General features: G+C 56.2%; 1 protein-coding gene, 1 long non-coding RNA gene and 1 pseudogene across 2 annotated transcripts; 1 reads left to right on the forward strand and 2 right to left on the reverse strand.

The window, feature by feature from the left end:
* Positions 1–19: 19 nt before the first annotated feature.
* On the forward strand, positions 20–7,983 carry EGLN2 (egl-9 family hypoxia inducible factor 2; the record flags this gene model as incomplete). Its single annotated transcript, NM_001261091.1, is given in 5 exon segments — positions 20–924; positions 6,051–6,170; positions 6,678–6,814; positions 7,024–7,091; positions 7,356–7,983. Coding segments are annotated over 5 exon segments (1,218 nt in total). The 3' UTR covers positions 7,412–7,983.
* Positions 7,984–7,993: 10 nt separating this feature from the next.
* Positions 7,994–11,703, reverse strand: LOC106994766 (cytochrome P450 2F2-like; annotated as a pseudogene).
* A 2,549-nt stretch (positions 11,704–14,252) lies between these two features.
* On the reverse strand, positions 14,253–17,933 carry LOC144337503 (uncharacterized). The gene is made up of 2 exons (XR_013410692.1): positions 17,702–17,933; positions 14,253–15,212 (listed from the first exon to the last, which is right to left on the reverse strand). It is a non-coding gene; the product is annotated as an uncharacterized LOC144337503 (long non-coding RNA).
* Between the last annotated feature and the right edge of the window lie 70 nt (positions 17,934–18,003).

The raw sequence follows: 18,003 nt of genomic DNA on the forward strand, positions 1-18,003 counted from the left end.
TCAAGAGGCAGAGGAGGAGGCGGAGGAGGGTGGCACCATGGGCCCGGGCGGTGCCCTCCATGCCCGGGGGATGAAGACACTGCTGCCATGGACAGCCCGTGCCAGTCGCAGCCCCTAAGTCAGGCTCTCCCTCAGTTACCAGGGTCTTCGTCAGAGCCCTTGGAGCCTGGCCGGGCCAGGATGGGGGTGGAGAGTTACCTGCCCTGTCCCCTGCTCCCCTCCTACCACTGTCCAGGAGTGCCTAGTGAGGCCTCAGCGGGGAGTGGGACTCCCAGAGCTACAGCCACCTCTACCACTGCCAGCCCCCTTCGGGACGGTTTTGGCGGGCAGGATGGTGGTGAGCTGCGGCCGCTGCAGAGTGAAGGCGCTGCAGCGCTGGTCACCAAGGGGTGCCAGCGACTGGCAGCCCAGGGCGCCCGGCCTGAGGCCCCCAAACGGAAATGGGCCGAGGATGGTGGGGATGCCCCTTCACCCAGCAAGCGGCCCTGGGCCAGGCAAGAGAACCAGGAGGCAGAGCGGGAGGGTGGCATGAGCTGCGGCTGCAGCAGTGGCAGTGGTGAGGCCAGTGCTGGGCTGATGGAGGAGGCGCTGCCCTCTGCACCTGAGCGCCTGGCCCTGGACTATATCGTGCCCTGCATGCGGTACTACGGCATCTGCGTCAAGGACAGCTTCCTGGGGGCAGCGCTGGGCGGCCGCGTGCTGGCCGAGGTGGAGGCCCTCAAACGGGGTGGGCGCCTGCGAGACGGGCAGCTAGTGAGCCAGCGGGCGATCCCGCCGCGCAGCATCCGTGGGGACCAGATTGCCTGGGTGGAAGGCCATGAAGCAGGCTGCCGAAGCATTGGTGCCCTCATGGCCCACGTGGACGCCGTCATCCGCCACTGCGCAGGGCGGCTGGGCAGCTATGTCATCAACGGGCGCACCAAGGTAAGGCCAGGTGGGGGCCTCTCTGGCGGGGCTTTGCAGCATCCTGGTTTGGCATTCAGTGCTCTGAGCACAGTGGGTTTGGAGACAGGCTTCTGGGGGGCTTCTGGGTTTAGGCAGTTCAGTGGAGTGGGTTGCTCACTTGTGGGGACTCGGGGGGGCCTTGTCCTCCCTGTGGGCCTTAATGTGTGCACCTGTAAGCTAGGAGTTTGTCCTGGAGCCACAGTGGTTCTTGACTTTGCCAGGAACTCTCTTGAAGAAACTCATGAGAGTTGCTGACATTCACAGCATGGGCCTTGGTGGGGTTCATGGCCTCCTGGTGTCTGTCTGGGGCCCCGGACCAAGCGCAGTGATGTAGACAGGCACACAGTTCACTTGTCTGTCCTCTGTTGCTGTCTGTCCCTGTCCGCATCCTTCCCTGCGCTCCTGTTGTCCATCCCTGTTTGCTGGCCCATGTCTCTAGTTCGTTCATCTGTCTCCCAGGCAGGAGAAGCAGAACGGGTAGGGTGTGATGAGTGAGCCCTGGGCTGAGGGAAGGAAAGGGGTGCTGCCCGCTAGGCCCAGTGCCTGGCCCTGGACTGCATTGTGCCCTGGGTCCCTACTGTGGCATCTGCATCGAGGACAGTCTCCTGGGGCTGGTACTGGGTCGCTGCCTGCTGACCCAGGTGGAGCTCTCATCCCCATGTCTCCCACCCTTCCCCGTCCCAGTCCCTGCCATCCATTCCCCCTGTCCTGTGTGTCACTTCCTCCCTTCCCATGTTTGTCTCTTCTCTCTGCCTTTATGTGTTTGTTCTTAGTCTCTTTTTCTTTTTGCTTTAGAACAGTAGTTCTTAATTGTATTTTGGAGTCTGGGTCTTTTTGAGAATCTGTCAGAGGCCACAGATTCTCTCTTAAAACAAATACTCATTTGCTTGGAGTTTCCAGGCAGTTATCAAGGCCTCATGGCCTCCAGCTGCCTGTTCAGGAACCTGGGGTCAGGAGCCCAGCACAGGGCAGTGGTCCACAGGGCCCTTCCGGCGTGCTGACAGGATCACTGTCTTCATAGGTGGTGTGGGGGCCTGGCCTTGAGTACAGGGCTTGGTGTCCTTTGGACAGGGCCCTGTGGGGAGTGCCCACTGCTCAACACAGCGATGCCTGGCTGGCCGATGGCACGGGCTGTGTTGTGCCCTGCAGGCATGAGGCTGAGCTCCTGATGTCCCCTGCCTCCTCCTGCAGATCCCATCTTGGGTTCTGCCTCTGTGTGGCTTTCCTCTCAGGCTGGAGCTGGCTCAGGGACCAGGGCTCCCCCGGGGCCAAGGCCTGTTTCCTCCCCACCCCAGCTGGAACTTGTTCTACTTCCCTCTCCCTCCCGTTACTTGATAGCTGAGCCAGAGCCGGCCCCTCCCTGGGCTTGGCTCCGTGCGGGCAGGATCAGTGGCCTCCCTGGCTCAGCATCTTCACACCAGGTTGGCTGTTGTCCTCGTCAGGGGGAGACCAGAAGGGCTGAGTGGCCCAGATGGGACACTGCTCTGAGCCTCAATTTGCTGATCCACGGAACAGGAAAACCAGGTTACATCTCCAGCGAGTCTGTGGCAGTTTGGGGTGGGGAGAGTAGAAGGAGAAGATCTCTTGTCTTTTTTTTTTGAAGACAGAGTCTTGCTCTGTTGTCCAGGCTGGAGTGCAGTGGCGAGATCTCGGCTCACTGCAAGCTCCACCTCCCAGGTTCATGCCATTCTCCTGCCTCAGCCTCCCGAGTAGCTGGGACTACCGCCCGCCACCTCGTCCGGCTAATTTTTTGTATTTTTAGTAGAGACAGGGTTTCACCGTGTTAGCCAGGATGGTCTCTATCTCCTGACCTCGTGATCCACCCACCTTGGCCTCCCAAAGTACTGGGATTACAGATGTGAGCCACTGTGCCCGGCCGGATCTGTTGTCTTTTGGTGCCTCTGGTGCCCACCTTCCAGGGGGTTGGGGACAGGGCCCCGGCGAGGATTGGAGAGGGGAAGTGTTTGGACCTTTTTAGCCTTAGGTGACCCTAATTGTCCTAGGGAGGTAAGGATAGGCCAGGCTGGACTGGGAACATAGGGGAGGAGCCAGCCGTCCCCTCCCCAGTGAGAAACAACTCCAGGCTTTTCTGCTTTTAGAGGGCGCCATCTGGACTCTGCTGGACTCCAGGGTAAGGCTGTGGGGTGCTGAGGTGGGCCACAGCAGTTGCCGTGGGGACATGGATCACCAGTGTGGCGGGCTAGAGCCAGTGGGAATCTGCTTCTTAGTCCGTTCTTAGTGGAGCTCCTGTGTTCTACCTTCCCCCAACTCCTTGACTGGGGACAGGTGCTCGGTTGACCTGTAGTTGGGAGAGAGTTGACTCCCACTGGCAGCAAGGGCCACCAGAGGGGACCCCAGGGAGGGTCCACCTTGCTTGGTTTACTCCTTGAAGAGCAGCTTGGAGGTGGGACAGTCACAGGCTTCTGACTGGGGGGTGTGTGTAGTGGTGTTGGGTCTCTTGGCAGGCCCATTGTCACCAATAGCCTTTAAGTCTTTAGTCTCCTGGCCCTGGTCCCACCTGCCCCTCCCCTAGGTGGGAGGGGTTGAGAGCAAGTTTCCTGAGGCCTTCCCCTGTGAGGGCAGGAAGTAGATACTTTCCTTGGGGCCAGAGGATGCTTTCACCCCCAAGGTGTGTATATGTGGGGGAAGGGTGGGGCCCTAAAGAGCAGGTTCCTGTTTCTGCATGTGTCCTGTGTGCTTGGTGGGAGGTGCTGTGTGAGAATGTACAGGACAGGAGGGAACACAGCAGGGCTGGGGTGCAGAGGAGGCCCAGAGCAGTGTGCTCAGTCAGCAGGTACTGCATTGGGCACTGGGGAGACTGACGTGGCCCCAGGGGCTTCGCTGTGGCTGCCTTCCAGGCCAGTACTAGGTAAACAGGTGCCTGTGCTGATGCCATGTTGCTAGGAGTGGAATGGACAATCAGCTGGAGTACTCAAGGTGACCCTTGGCCTCTGAATCCTGAAGAACAAGGAGGGTCAGAAGGGAGAGTGTCCCAGGCCAGGGCAGAGGCCTTGTGGTGGTGATGAGCTCAGCCTGTTGAGGCATGGAGCGGAGTGATGGGAGTGGCACATGAGGTTGGGGGCCTTTGAGGCTGTGGCTGGGAATTTGTATTTTCTTGGGATGCAGCGAAGACCTGGAGAAGAGGGGCTCTGGCTGCTGTGTGGGGAAGGATTGTGGTGGAAGAGGGTGCAGCACTGGACCCCTTCCCTGTCACCCATCCACGTGCATCATCAGTGTAATCTCTGATTGGATTCCTAACTGGGGAGGCCTTGCCCATCTCTAGTCAGTAAGTCACTGATTCCAAGCCTCCTGGGCCATGGCCAAATTCTTCTCCCAGTGAGGTGGTTGTCGGAGTGTCGACCCATCTACAGGGAGTGAGCAGTGCAAAGAAGGTGCCCCTTCCTGAATCTTGAGGTGTAGGGTTTTTCCCGGGGGCCTCTCACTCATTGTACTCTGGTGCTGCCAGAGAGAGGGTTGTCAGCTTCCCACTGCTAGGTGGCCGTAGAGGGTGGCAGCCCTCTCTTTCCAGGGCAAGGTCTGGTGGGCGAGGGTGCACATGGTTAATGCAGAGCAGCTTAACATCTACCACAGAGGGTGAGCCCTGGGATAATGTGTTGGGAGGCGTCCTGGGGAGAGTGAGGATTGAAGCAGCCCAGCCTGCTGTGGCGTGCGTGCTTGGCAAGCATCCTGTTGTGGCAGCAGCCACTGATGTTTGATCATGAATGTTTATCTTGGGGCTGTCTTGCTGGGCTGGGCCCATAGGTGTAGCTGAGCATTCGTGGGGAGCAGACGCCAGCAGAGTTGTACCAGGGCGGAGAGGTCCAGACAGATGGTCCAGGCTGGGGAGAAGCTGAAGGGTCTTTGTGCCAGTCCTCCCCTTTTTGTCTGCTACTGCAGTGACTTTGGGCAGAGGGTGAGACAGGGACCTTTTTAAATTTTTAAATGGCATTTCAGCCTGTGCTCCATGTGGCAGGCACTGTGCTGGCTGTCTTCCCAGACACTTGTTATCTTGTTCACTTGTTCCACAACAACCTGTGAAATAGCCGTCAGCTCCATTGGATCCATGGATGGGGAACCTGAGACCAGGATGTCACCTGCCTGATGCCACAGCTCCTGTGGCAGCACTGAGACTTGAACCAGGGAATTGGGTCTGCAGAGGTGGCTGGGCCATTTCCTTTACCTCTCAGCCACCTTTCTGCCAGCTCCCTGATGACAAACATCCCGGGGCCCTGGCTGCAGCATGGTAGGGCTGGTTCAGGGGAGTGGCAACTGTCAGGCAGAGGAAAGAACCCTGTAGACAGAGAAACCAAGGCCTGTTAGGTCTCTGGGGGATGCGGGTCCAGAACCTCCCAAGTTATGTTCTCAGAGGGGTTAATTGCTACTGCTGTAAACAGAGCAGGTGTTTATTACCCCTGTTGTACACATCAGGCAGTTGAGGCCCATTCAGGTGATGGATCTGGCTAGGGTTATCCAGCAAATTATCCTTGGTGTTGGAATTAGGTCTCACTTTCTATTCAGACTGTAGGTTTTGGCTCCTGTTCGGATGTCTATGGGACAGATAATTTAGTGGGGATTCTTTGTAATCCAGGGTAGCAGTTCTCACATTGCTGCATGGTAGAATTACCTGGGAACCTTTACCAATTTCAGACCCTTCCTTAGACCAGGTACATCAGAGCCTCAGAGCTCCCCAGGCGGTTCCACTCCACAGCCAAGGGTAAGAATTCCTGGTCTAGGGCTGTGAGGCCACCTCCTTGCACACCTGAAAATGTTTAAATTGATATTATTCTGAAATAGCTGAGGTAGGGTTTGGGATATCTTGAAACAAATCAAACCGTCTGTTACTAATTGAGCCCTAGCTGGGTGCCAGGCCCCAGGTATGTGTGTGGGAGGGAGTGGGCTCTTGAGGCCCAGGAGCTGAGGTTTCTGATGGACTTGGAGATGGGATTTTGGCTGAAAATGGAGAAATTCTTTTGGGGCAGGCACTTGGAACCCTTGACCCAAGGAATACAGGGCAAGAAGGGGTGGGAAAATAGGTAATTCATGGCTGCTTCTCTAAGATGTGCCTGCCTAGCCCCAGTAAACCTACCTCCCTCCATTCCTGCCAGGCCATGGTGGCGTGCTACCCAGGCAACGGGCTCGGGTACGTAAGGCACGTTGACAATCCCCACGGCGATGGGCGCTGCATCACCTGTATCTATTACCTGAATCAGAACTGGGACGTTAAGGTAGGGGTGAGGGTGAGGGTGGGGCTGGGGTCAAGGCTAGGGCTGGGGTCAGGGCTAGGGCTGGGGCCGGGGCAGGTGGGGCTGGAGCCGGGGTAGATGGGGCGTGCATCCACTCCATTTTCCACACTCAGCCCAGATTCTGGCATTCTCCTGTTCCTCTTCTCAGCACACAGCCAGGGGTGCAATCTGCTGGCTCTTCCTGGGAAATGGCACCACCTCCTCTCTATCTGGCTGTGTGATGGGAACTCCCCTCTTTCCGGGAATGGTGCTGTCTGCCCAGCCCCACCCGGCCTTGTAATGAACACTTTCCCCCTTTTCCTGTCTTTAGTAGCTTCCTGCCCATCTCCATGGTGATGCAGACTCTGGGTTGTCATTCATTTTGAGAGCCCGAGGGGTGGGAGGGAGTGATGCGGGCGGACGCTGCGCCCCCTAGTGGGCTCCCGGGTGCCGTGGGAGGCAGCAGCTCCTGGCTGGAAAGGCCAACCTCATCCTCTGGCCTGCCCCCAGGTGCATGGTGGCCTGCTGCAGATCTTCCCTGAGGGCCGGCCGGTGGTAGCCAACATCGAACCACTCTTTGACCGGTTGCTCATTTTCTGGTCTGACCGGCGGAACCCCCACGAGGTGAAGCCAGCCTATGCCACCAGGTATGACCTGTACTTCTGGGGATGCACCCAGGTGCTCCCCCTGTGACAGTGTCCTGTCAGAGCCTCAGAGTGACTGGGGAGCGACCAAGTACTGAGAGGGGGCCTAGGTGGGAGCAGAACCGGGTGGCTGAAAAGGATGGCCTCCTAGCATGTGTGGATATGGTAGCTGGAATTGCAGAAAACTGATGTCCAACCATCCTGGTCCCCAGGTACGCCATCACTGTCTGGTATTTTGATGCCAAGGAGCGGGCAGCAGCCAAAGACAAGTATCAGCTAGGTACCTGCTTCCCTCCCTCCAGTCCTTCCTATTCCGTGGGCCCTGTTGGGCCTCATGCCACCCCATCCCCCTCATCAGCCTCTTGTTAAATCTCACCACTCATTTTTCTTCATCTCTGCCCACCTTCCTTAGACAGTCCACTCTTCTGGTACCCCAACAGGAGCCCCATTTCTTCCTGGTCCTCTCCCCATTTCCCCAGGTTTCCCTTGGCTTTTTTGTCCCTCTCCTGATGACTCACTGTCTCCTGTCCCCTCTCACCCCCAGCATCAGGACAGAAAGGTGTCCAAGTACCTGTATCACAGCCGCCTACGCCCACCTAGTGGCCAGTCCCAGAGCCGCATGGCAGACAGCTTGCCCTGACTTCAGGAGAGCCCTGGGCCTGTATTGGCTGCTCCTTCCCTGCCACCGCTGCTGCTTCTGACTTTGCCTCTGTCCTGCCTGGCGTGGAGGGCTCTGTCTGTTGCTGAGGACCAAGAAGGAGGAGAAGAGACCTTTGCTGCCCCATGATGGGGGCTGGGGTTGTGACCTGGACAGGGGGCAGCCTTGGAGGCAACCGTTACGAACTGAAGCTGGGGCCTGGGTCCTACCCTGTCTGGTCATGACCCCATTAGGTGTGGAGAGCTGGGAGGAGGCATTGTCACTTCCCACCAGGATGCAGGACTTGGGGTTGAGGTGAGTCACGGCCTCTTGCTGGCAATGGGGTGGGAGGAGTACCCCCAAACCTTCTCACTCCTCCAGCCTGGAATGTGAAGTGACTCCCCAACCCCTTTGGCCATGGCAGGCACCTTTTGGGACTGGGCTGCCACTGCGTGGGCAGAGTAAAAGGTGCCAGGAGGAGCATGGGTGTGGAAGTCCTGTCAGCCAAGAAATAAAAGTTTACCTCAGAGCTGCACACATCTGACTCCATCTGCAGTTTAGGGCCTTTATTGACCAAGGAGGGTGCGGAGGTTTGAGGGCCAGTGAGCCCACTACAGCGGAGCCTGACCTCAGCAGGCCACTAGCTGGAGCTGGAAGGCTGGGGGGACACTGCCCAGGCCAGTGAACTGCAGGTGACGTTGATGGTGCCAGGGTTTACCACAGGGAGCAGGAACCTCTGTAGGGTGGCTGTAAGGAATAGGAAGATCTCCAAGTGGGCCAGGCCTGCGCCCAGGCACATCTGCTTTCCCAGGTACACGGGTGCATAGTGAGCACCATGCACCCCAGAGCCGGTCCAGGCTGGTCGCCTTCCTCCCCTGCCTGCACCTGAGGCAAAGGGCATGAAAGGGTCATTGCCCTGGAACTTGCCCTTGTCCAGGAAGTTGGTAGCGTTGAAGCAATCTGGGTCTTTGAATTGAGTGGGGTCAGTGTGCAGTCACAAGCAGGGGAATCACAAAGGTGCCCTGGGGGTACATGCAACTAGGTTTACCTGTGGGCTTGGTGAGCATGTGCACCTCCTCCATCCAAGGCCCTTTTTAAAAGCCCAAGGGAATAGGCCGGGCAGGTAGCTCATGCCTGTAATCCCAGCACTCTGGGAGGCCGAGGAGCATGGATCACGAGGTCAAGAAGTTCGAGACCAGCCTGGCCAACACAGCGAAACCTGTCTCTGCTAAAAACACAAAAATTAGCCAGGTGTGGTGGCAGGTGCCTGTAATACCAGGTATTTAGGAGGCTGAAGCAGGAGAATTGCTTGAACCCAGGAGGCGGAGGTTGCAGTGAGTTGAGATCATGCCATTGCACTCCAGCCTGAGCGATAAGGCGAGACTGTCTCAAAAAAAATAAATAAAATCAAAAAACAAAAACCGAAGGGAAGGCAGGCCTGCTATCCTGCTCCAGGAGTAACTGATTGTGCTTCAGTTTGCACAGCGCACACCCACCGATTCTGGCTGATCTCGGAATACACCTCATGCACCCGGGCCCCGCACAGGATTCCCAAACTCAGTGGGCACCTTTGGGCAGACAGTGGCTGTGCAAGTGGGTGTTGAGGGTGAGCGCGGTAGCCCCAGCGGCACCACGCTGATGAAGCGCTGGATCTGGAGCAGCACTGCGTTGGTGTAGGGCAGTCGCTGGTGGTCGTCCGGGCTTGGGGCGCGCCTCCACCCTACTACAGGGTCCAGCTCCTGCACCTTGGCTGGGGCCGGGGTAGGCTGTGAGCTGCGCACTTCCAGGACCCTCCAGCCATCCCCAGACCGCAGCCTCCCATTCTGGGTCTCCGGCTTGCAGACCTGCCACCTCTGGGTACTTAAGCAGAGCGAGGAGTCCATAGCACAGGGTGGTGCTCGTTTCGGTGCCACCAAAAAAAAGGTGTGTCATCATTACTGACGTCTCCTCCTGGAAGTGGCTCTCTGGGTCCTGCTGTTACCGTGGGCAGAGGAGACGCGCTGCCGCGTGCCAGGCACCTGTTGGTGGGAGGCAAAGATAGAGTTTAGGGAACTGGGAACCACGCCTTACCCATCTGGTCAAGCAATTGATGAAATCGCGGGGCTCCGCCGGCTGCCGCATCTGCCAGTGTTGTTGGATTTGCTCACAGATGAAGACCCACAGCTCCGAAAGTTTCGGAAGATTCGGCGGTGCCGGCCTGGGAGCCAGTCCATGAGGGACGGGGAAATGTACATCTGGAGAGAGAGGATCTCAACAAGGGCCCTGGACAAGGCCACTAGGTCTTAGTTTCCCTTCAGGGAGATTGGACCAGGACATTGATATTGGAGGTTCTAGAACTCTTCCAAGAATCTAACTGTCCCATTCTAATGATCCACTGTAGGTAGGTCTGTGTACTCGGGATTTGGCATAAGGCTGGACGCACAAGGGAGAGACTGTGGCCGGCCCTCTCACCTCGCCCCATCTGGAGCTCATGATGCGGAAGTTGTCACTGAAGAGGTTCAGGAGCCTCAGGAACTCCGGGTCCCCGTAGCCATAGCGGTTCCCGAAGACAAGAACAGATAACATTGGATACAGCATTATCCAGTAGTCGCATGGGGTCAAACGGGGCTCCTGGGGGTAGGAACAGGACGGTGGTCATAATGCGTGGTCCTGCCCCCAGCCAGCCCCATGGGTTTACTGGCTTCCTTCCACCCAAATACCTTCCCGTGGCCCCATCTTGGCAGTCCAAGGGCCACTCCCACACCAGGCCCTTCTGCCCTCCCAGCCAGGCCGCACCAATGGTGGCTTGCATTTCGTCTAGCAGACAAGCCGCCTCCTCCAGGACATGCGCCTGGATGGTCCGTGTACCTAACCCCAACTCCTTCAGCGCTCCAACTGCAAAATTGCGCAGTGTCCACCAGCGCGGCCCGTTAGAAAGGAAGATTCCTGTGGTGGGGACAGGAAAGGAGGCGGGCCCGGGAGTCGGCCACGCCCCATCCAGGAAGCGCCAGGTCACTGGCTACATCCCTTTCGGGGCCTCCGACTCCTGCGGCCGACTTCCTGCGCTTTGCTTCTTTACCCGACCTCTAAGTGCCCTATCCACACATTGGCCCCGCGTTTGCTGGGCTCGATTGCTGACCTAGGCTGGCTCTCGGGCTTTGACTCTTAGGCTCTTCTCTCCTCTTGGCTGCAGGATGAACCTCGATTCGAACCTTACGCTTTAGCGCCGCCGCGCCCTCTCTCGGCCGTTTGCACCTCATTAGCTGGAGTCTCTATTAGGCCCCGCCCCCATTTGCCCGCCTCTACCGTTTACGGGCCCAGCCTGAGGCGTGCAGGCCGGCACGGCCAGCGCCCGGGCCTCACCGTGTCCGCGTGTGAAGCGTTCGAAGACTGCCATGGACCCGCGGCCGGAGAAGGCATCCGCCTGTAGCACTAACGCGTCCCGCAGCGCTGCGTAGCCGCACAGCACCACGGCAGGGCGCGGGCCCAGCTGCGCTGTGAACACCGGGCCCCAGCGGCCGGAGAGCTACAGGGAGCCGGTGCTCAGCTGGTGCCCATCAGGTTTCTCATCGGAGCCCTCGCCCCCAGCTCTCTCTTCCTTCAGACCCAGGAGTCCTCGTCTCGGGCCCTCATTCTTCAGGCCCAGGAGTTCAGATCCCCAGCTCCTTCCTCCCTGAGATCCAGGAGTCCAGGCCCCCACTTCCTTCTTCCCTTGGGACCTAGAAGTCCAACTTCCCAGCCTTCTGCACCCTCAGAGTCGGGCTTTTGGGCCCTCAGTACTCAGCCTCCCCACCTTGAACCAGGAGAACAGACCCTCTGCTCCCCTCTTCCCACAACCTGATTTCCTGCTCTGGGCTCCTTCCTTACCACCCAGTGTCCCGACCCCAAGCTGTCCACTCCCTAGTCTCCTTTCCTAGAACTCAGGAGTCCTGAGCACTCATCCTTCCTGTCCTTCCTCAGGGTCTTAGAGTACAAGCCCTTAGCTGTCTTCATTCAGGAGGAGTTCTAGTCCCCAGCCCCACCTCCACGGATCCAAAATTCCGTTCCCCCATTCCTGTAGGGAATGGAGCGCGTGGTCCGTGCCTCCGGACTGCAGCTGCAAGTTCCCTAGCAATAGGAATGGCCTGGGCCGGGGAGGTAGGGACCCTCGCATCTGAGCTCGGCACCCACCCTACCCCCACCGTGCCAGCGCCAGCGCCAGCACCAGAAGCCACAATAGCAGCGCTGCGATACCCGTGATCATCATGCCTGCAGTTCTCCACGCCTGGACCTCCATTTGATTTCCAAAAGGTCTTGGGTGGAGCAGGGGCGGAGACCCGACGTGGGAGGAGTGGGCGTCTCTGGGCTGCTCATTCCGTGGATTCCCCAACCAGACGCCTCCACCCTGCCTCCAGCCCTAGTGGAACTGTGCCCTGGCTTCCCCCCGGCCCCCAGCCCTAGTGGAACTGTGCCCTGGCTCCCCCTGGCTTTTTTTGTGTGTGCCTGCCTCAGCCTGCCCTACTTAGCAACTTTCGTGCACCAGCATTTTCATGTCAACACACCTGGCCAGCAGGTGCAGCCTCCTGAGCCCCTAGCACCTTTGAGTCCAATTTACTCGGCCTGCAGGTGTGTATTCCTCAATCTCCGGGCCACCTCTGGGCCCCCTGAATGCTGTACCCTGGACCTCTGATTCCTAAATACACACTGACTGTCAAATACACTTCTTCTTCTTCTGTTTTGTTTTTTTTTTCTTAGAGTTTCACTCTTGTTGCCCAGGCTGGAGTGCAGCAGTGCGATCTTAACTCACTGCATCCTCCACCTCCCAGGTTCAAGATTCTCCTGCCTCAGCCTCCCGAGTACTTGGGATTACAGACATGCACCACCAGGCCCGGCTAATTTTTGTATTTTTAGTAGAGACGGAGTTTCACCATGTTGGCCAGGCAGATCTCAAACTCCTGACCTCAGGTGATCCGCCTGCCTCGGTCTCCTGAAGTGTCGGGATTACAAGCGTGAGCCACTGCGCCTGGCTCAAATACACTTCTAAAGCCACCCCTGACACTCCTGCGTTCTGTGCCTGTGATTCCTAGGAGCTCACACCTGAGCCCTTGTCACTTCCATTGTTCTTGGGACCATGTGTGCTACGCTTGTTCCCCAAGATGGGGCAGACTCAGGCCTGGATGGGCCAGGGCTGGGGTGGTGGGAGTGGTGAGGTTGGGGGTGTATTTGGAACAGACTGTTCAGGAATGTGGTCCACCCTCCTGCCTGCCCCTGCTTGGCCAAATCCAGCCTTCCTCTGAGTGCCTGGCACAGGGCCCAGACCTGGGGAGGTGGGAGGACTGTGCAGAGCCTGGGACTGGCATTGTCTCTGGGAGGGTCTCTCTTGTGTATCTCTGTTTCATCTCAGTCTCACTTGCTCTCCCCCTCCCCCCCTCCCCTCCCTTTCCCTTCCCTCTTTTCTTTCTCTCTCAGAGTCTGGCTTCTGTCCCCCAGGCTGGAGTCCATGATACAGTCATGGCTCACTGTAGCCTCTACCTCTTGGGATCAAACAAGCCTCCCAACCTCAGACTCCCGAGTAGCTGGGACCACAGGTGCACACCACCACGTCCGGCCAATTTTTGTATTTTTTGAGGAGACAGGATCTCATTGTGTTGCCCGGGCTGGTCTCCAACTCCTGGGCTCAAGCAATCTTTCTGCCTTGGTCTCCCAAAGTGCTGGGAGTATGGGCGTGAACCAGCGCACCCAGCCTCCCTCACTCTCAGTCTCTGTGTTTCTGTGTTCATCGCTCTCTCCTCTTTCTGTCTCTTCCCATCTCACTCTCTTTTCTCTCAGTCTCTGCCTCTGTTTGTGTCTGTTTTCTGTCTCTCTTTTCAGTATGTCTGTGTCTTCCTCTCTCTGTATCTCCCCCAGTCTGTGCTTCCCTTTATCTCATCCTGGCACTTCTGTGCCTCTCCTTATTTCTTCAGGGTGCCTTTCTGCGTGTTGACCCCCTTGTACCTCCATATTCTGTCCTGCCCTGTCCTGGGTCTTCCTACCTGTCAGCCTTTCTGGAACCTGGTGACTGACAGGGGTTGTGGGGCAGGGCCCCTGCTCAGAGCTGCTGACTCCACGGACAGTGGGGGTGTGGCGGGGCACGGTTAAGCCGCATCCTCCCCCAGCCCTACCCCACCCTCTGTGACAGGCTTTAATGGATCCTCTTTATCATGGCCTCTGGCTCTCTCCCCAGCTCCTGACTCTTCCTCTGTTTTGATCGGGTGGGCTGTCCTCCGCAACGTCAGCTCTTCTAGAGCAGGGATTTTGTCTGGTTCGCTTCTGTATCCCAGCGCTTAAAACAGTGCTCAGTACAGCAGTAGGTGCTTAGTACATATTTGTTGAAAGAATGTCCAATTTTTCTTCCTCCCTACTTCTGTTTTTTTTATAGAGACAGGGTCTTGTTAGGTTGGCCAGGTTGGTCTTCAACTCTCGGTCTCAAGCAGGTCCTCCTGCCTCAGCCTCCTAAAGTGCTAGGATCACAGGCGTGAGCCACCGTGCCCAGCCTCTTTCTTCCCTCCCCTCCCCTCTTTTCCCTTTCTTCTTCTCTCCCCTTCCGTCTGTCTTGTTCTGTTACTCAGGCTGGAGTGCAGTGGCACCATCACAGCTCACTGCAGCCTCGACCGCCTGGGCTCAAGTGATCCTCCCACCTGAACCTCCCAAGTAGCTGGGACTAGAGGTGCGTGCCACCATGCCTACCTAATTTTTAAAATATTTGTGGAGACCAGGTCTCATTATGTTGCCCAGGCTGGTCTCAAACTCCTGGGCTCAAGTGATCCTCCTGCCTTGGCGTTTCTATCTCTTTGTAATTAGACTGGATTTCTTTCTCTTTCTCTTTCTTTTTCTCTCAGGTCTCTCTATCTCTCTTCATTTCTGTTCTCTTTATTTATCTTTGTTTTAGGGTCTCTGTCTTTCCTCTCTCTGGACATCGCTGTCTTCGCCTTTTCTCAGTGGCTCTCTTTCTCCTCCCGCTCTCTGTTTTCCAGGATCTCTCTGCCATCCCTGCGTTATCTGTCTCTTCCTCTTCCTCTCCATCTCTTTTCAGGGTCTCCACGTGTTTTTCTCCATCATCTCTCTCTGCCTGTCTTTCTCAGGACCTCTGAGTCTATTTCTCCCTCTCTTCTCCCACCTCTGTGTCCCTGGCTGGGCCCTGGGACCGACCCTGGTCAGCCTGTGATGGGAACAGCATTGGGATTAAAGAGCTGACATCTTAATCCCCACGTGGGGACCACCTACAAGCCTCACTCCAGCCAGCCCCATGCTCAGCAGAGCGTGTCCCAGTTTCTGCATCGCCTTGGGGAGACCCCGTTCAGGGTAGGGCCTCCCAGGCCACCTCCACTGATGGCTGAGGGGCCAGTTCCACTCTGCCTGAATCTGGCTCGATGTGCTTTGGGACGCCTGCCCAGCGAGAACAGCCATTGCCAGCAGGATGTTAGGGTATTAGGTTGGGTCCCAGGTTGGGAGGGTACATGCCTGAGGTTGCTATCCACCCCAAAGGGGAGAATTTCAGTGAGAGGGTGGGAGGGCCGAGTGCAGTGGTTCACGCATGTAATCCCAGCACTTTGGGAGGCTGAGATGGGCAGATCACTTGAGGCCAGTAGTTCAAGACAAGCCTGGCCAACATGGTGAAACCCCATCTCTACTAAAAATACAAAAATTAGCCAGGCACAGTGGTGCGTGCCTGTAATTCCAGCTACTCGGGAGGCTGAGGCACGAGAATCACTTGAGCCCTGAAGGTGGAGGTTGCAGTGAGCTAAGATCGTGCCACTGCACTCCAGCCTGGGCAACAGAGCAAGACTCTGTCAAAAAAAAAAGAAAAAAAGAAAAAAAAAAGAAAAGAAAAGAGGGGGTGGGGATTGAGGGAGAGGAGCCTCAGTCCTCGGAACTCCCACTGTCATTGCTCATCTGTCTTTCTCTGGTCATTTCTCTGTTTCTTTCCATTCTCTCTCTCTCGATTCCCCCTGCCTCCCATTTCTTAGCGTCTGTGTTTCTCTGCTTTTCTCTGTATTTAATGGTGTCTTCCTCTTTCTTTCTGGGTCTCTGACTTGTGAATTAAAAGGTAGCGATTAGAAGTGCAGTGTCTGAGTAGGGCATGGTGGTGTGCACGGGTTGTCCAGAACTTCGGGAGGCTGAGGCTGGAGGATCACTTGAGGCCAGGAGTTCGAGACCAGCCTGGGCAACATAGTGAGACTTCCTCTACAAAAAATAAAAAAAAAATTATCGGCTGGATGCAGTGGCTTACGCCTGTAATCCCAGTACTTTGGGAAGCTGAGGCGGGTGGATCACCTGAGGCCAAGAGTTCGAGACCAGCCTGGCCAACATGGTGAAACCCTGTCTCTACTAAAAATACACACACACACACACACAGACACACACACACACAGAGAGATGGGTGTGGTGGCGGGCACCTGTAATCCCAGCTGCTCGGGAGGCTGAGGCACGAAAATTGCTTGAACCCAGGAGGTGGAGGTTGCAGTGAGCTGAGATCAAGCCACTGCACTCCGGCCTGGGTGACAGAGCAAGACCCTCCCTGTCTCAAAAAATAACTCAAAAAATAAACATAAAAGTAATTTAGCCAGGTGTGGTTGTGGTGCAGCCTGTAGTCCCAGCTACTCAGGAGTCCAAGGTGGGAGGATTGCTTGAGCCTAGGAGGTTGAAATTTCAGTAAGCTATGATTAAGCCATTGCATCCCAGCCTGAGAGACAGAGTGAGAGCTTGTCGAGAGAGAGAGAGAGAGAGAGAGAGAAGGAAGAAGAAGAAGAAGAGGAAGAGGAAGGAAGAAGAAGAAGAAGAGGAAGAGGAAGAAAGAAGAAGAAGAAGAGCAGTGTTTGTAACCTCGGAGTCTGAATTTAGATCCCAGCTCTGCCTGTTTCTGTATGATCTTGGGCAACTCACTTCACCTCTCTGAGCCTCAGTTCGCTCATCTGTAAAAACGTGATAATAATACTGCTTTGTGGCCAGGTGTGGTGGCTCATGCCTGTAAATCCCAGTGCGTTGGGAGGATGAGGTGGGAGGATCGCTTTAGACCAGGAGTTCAAGACCAGCCTAGGCAACACTGCAAGACTCTGTCTCTACTAAAGATTAAAAAAAAAAAAAAATTAGCCAGGCACAGTGACTGTAGTTCCAGCTACTTGGTGGGCTGAAGCAGAAGCAGGAGGATCAGTTGAACCCAGAAGTTCAAGGTTGCAATGAGCCTTGAATTGTGCCATTGCACTCCAGCCTGGGCACCAGAGGGAGACCCTGCCTATAAAAGAAACAAGCAGGCCAGGCGCAGTGGTTCACGCCTGTAATCCCAGCACTTTGGGATACCGAGGTGGGCAGATCATGAAGTCAGGAGATCGAGACCATCCTGGCTAACACGGTGAAATCCTGTCTCTACTAAAAATACAAAAAATTAGCCGGGTGTGATGGCGGGCGCCTGTAGTCCCAGCTACTTGGGAGGCTGAGGCAGGAGAATCAATTGAACAAGGGAGGCAGAGGTTGCAGTGAGCCAAGATCACGCCACTGCACTCCAGCCTGGGTGACAGAGCAAGACTCTGTCTTAAAAAAAAAAAAGCCCCCAAATCAAACCAAAGCAAAAAATACGGCTTTGCCTCATAGGGAGACCTAAATGAGGCATTCAGACAGTGTGCAAATAGGGAGTGTCATTTAGTGTCAGTATTTGTTCCTTCTTAGCCTCACTTTCCCCTGCTTCCATCTCTCTACTGTGCCCTGCATCTCTTGCATATTCTGATATCTCTCTGCTGTCTCCTCCTCCTCCTCTCCTCCTCCTCCTCCTCCCCTCCCCTCTTCTTCTTCTTCTTCTTCTTCCTTCTTCCTTCTTCCTTCTTCCTTCTTATCTCTGCTATCTTTTTTTTTTTTTTTGAGACGGAGTCTCGCTCTGTCGCCCAGGCTGGAGTGCAGTGGCGCGATCCTGGCTCACTGCAAGCTCCGCCTCCCGGGTTCACGCCATTCTCCTGCCCCAGCCTCCCGAGTAGCTGGGACTACAGGCGCCCGCCACTGCACCCGGCTCATTTTTTGTATTTTTAGTAGAGACAGGGTTTCACCGTGGTCTCGATCTCCTGACCTTGTGATCCGCCCGCCTCGGCCTCCCAAAGTGCTGGGATTACAGGCGTGAGCCACCGCGCCCGGCCTGCTATCTTTTTCTTCTTCTTTTTTTTTTTTTTGAGACAGGGTCTCACTCCGGTCTCCCAGGCGGGAATGCAATGGTGCAATGATAGCCCATTGTAGCCTCGACCTCCCAGGCTCAAGCAATCCTCCTGCCCCACTTTTTGTAGAAGCATGTCTCACTCTGTTGCCCAGGCTGGTTTCAAACTCCTGGGTTCAAGTGATCCTCCTGCCTCAGCCTCCCAAAGGGCTGGGATTACAGGTGTGAGCCACCTCACCTGGTCCTGCTGTCTTTTTCTCTGTCTTGGTCTCTCTGCCTCTCTGGTTTCAGGTCCTCACAGCCTTTACCTTCAAGTCTGTCACCAGGATACAATTTCTCCCACCCTAGCCACCCTAAAGGTGAGGGCAGAACTGTGGGGAAAAGAAAGAAAGATCAGACTGTTACTGTGTCTATATAGTAAGA

The sequence above is a fragment of the Macaca mulatta genome, chromosome 19 (genome assembly GCF_049350105.2).
Source record: "Macaca mulatta isolate MMU2019108-1 chromosome 19, T2T-MMU8v2.0, whole genome shotgun sequence".
Taxonomy (NCBI): Eukaryota; Metazoa; Chordata; class Mammalia; order Primates; family Cercopithecidae; genus Macaca; species Macaca mulatta.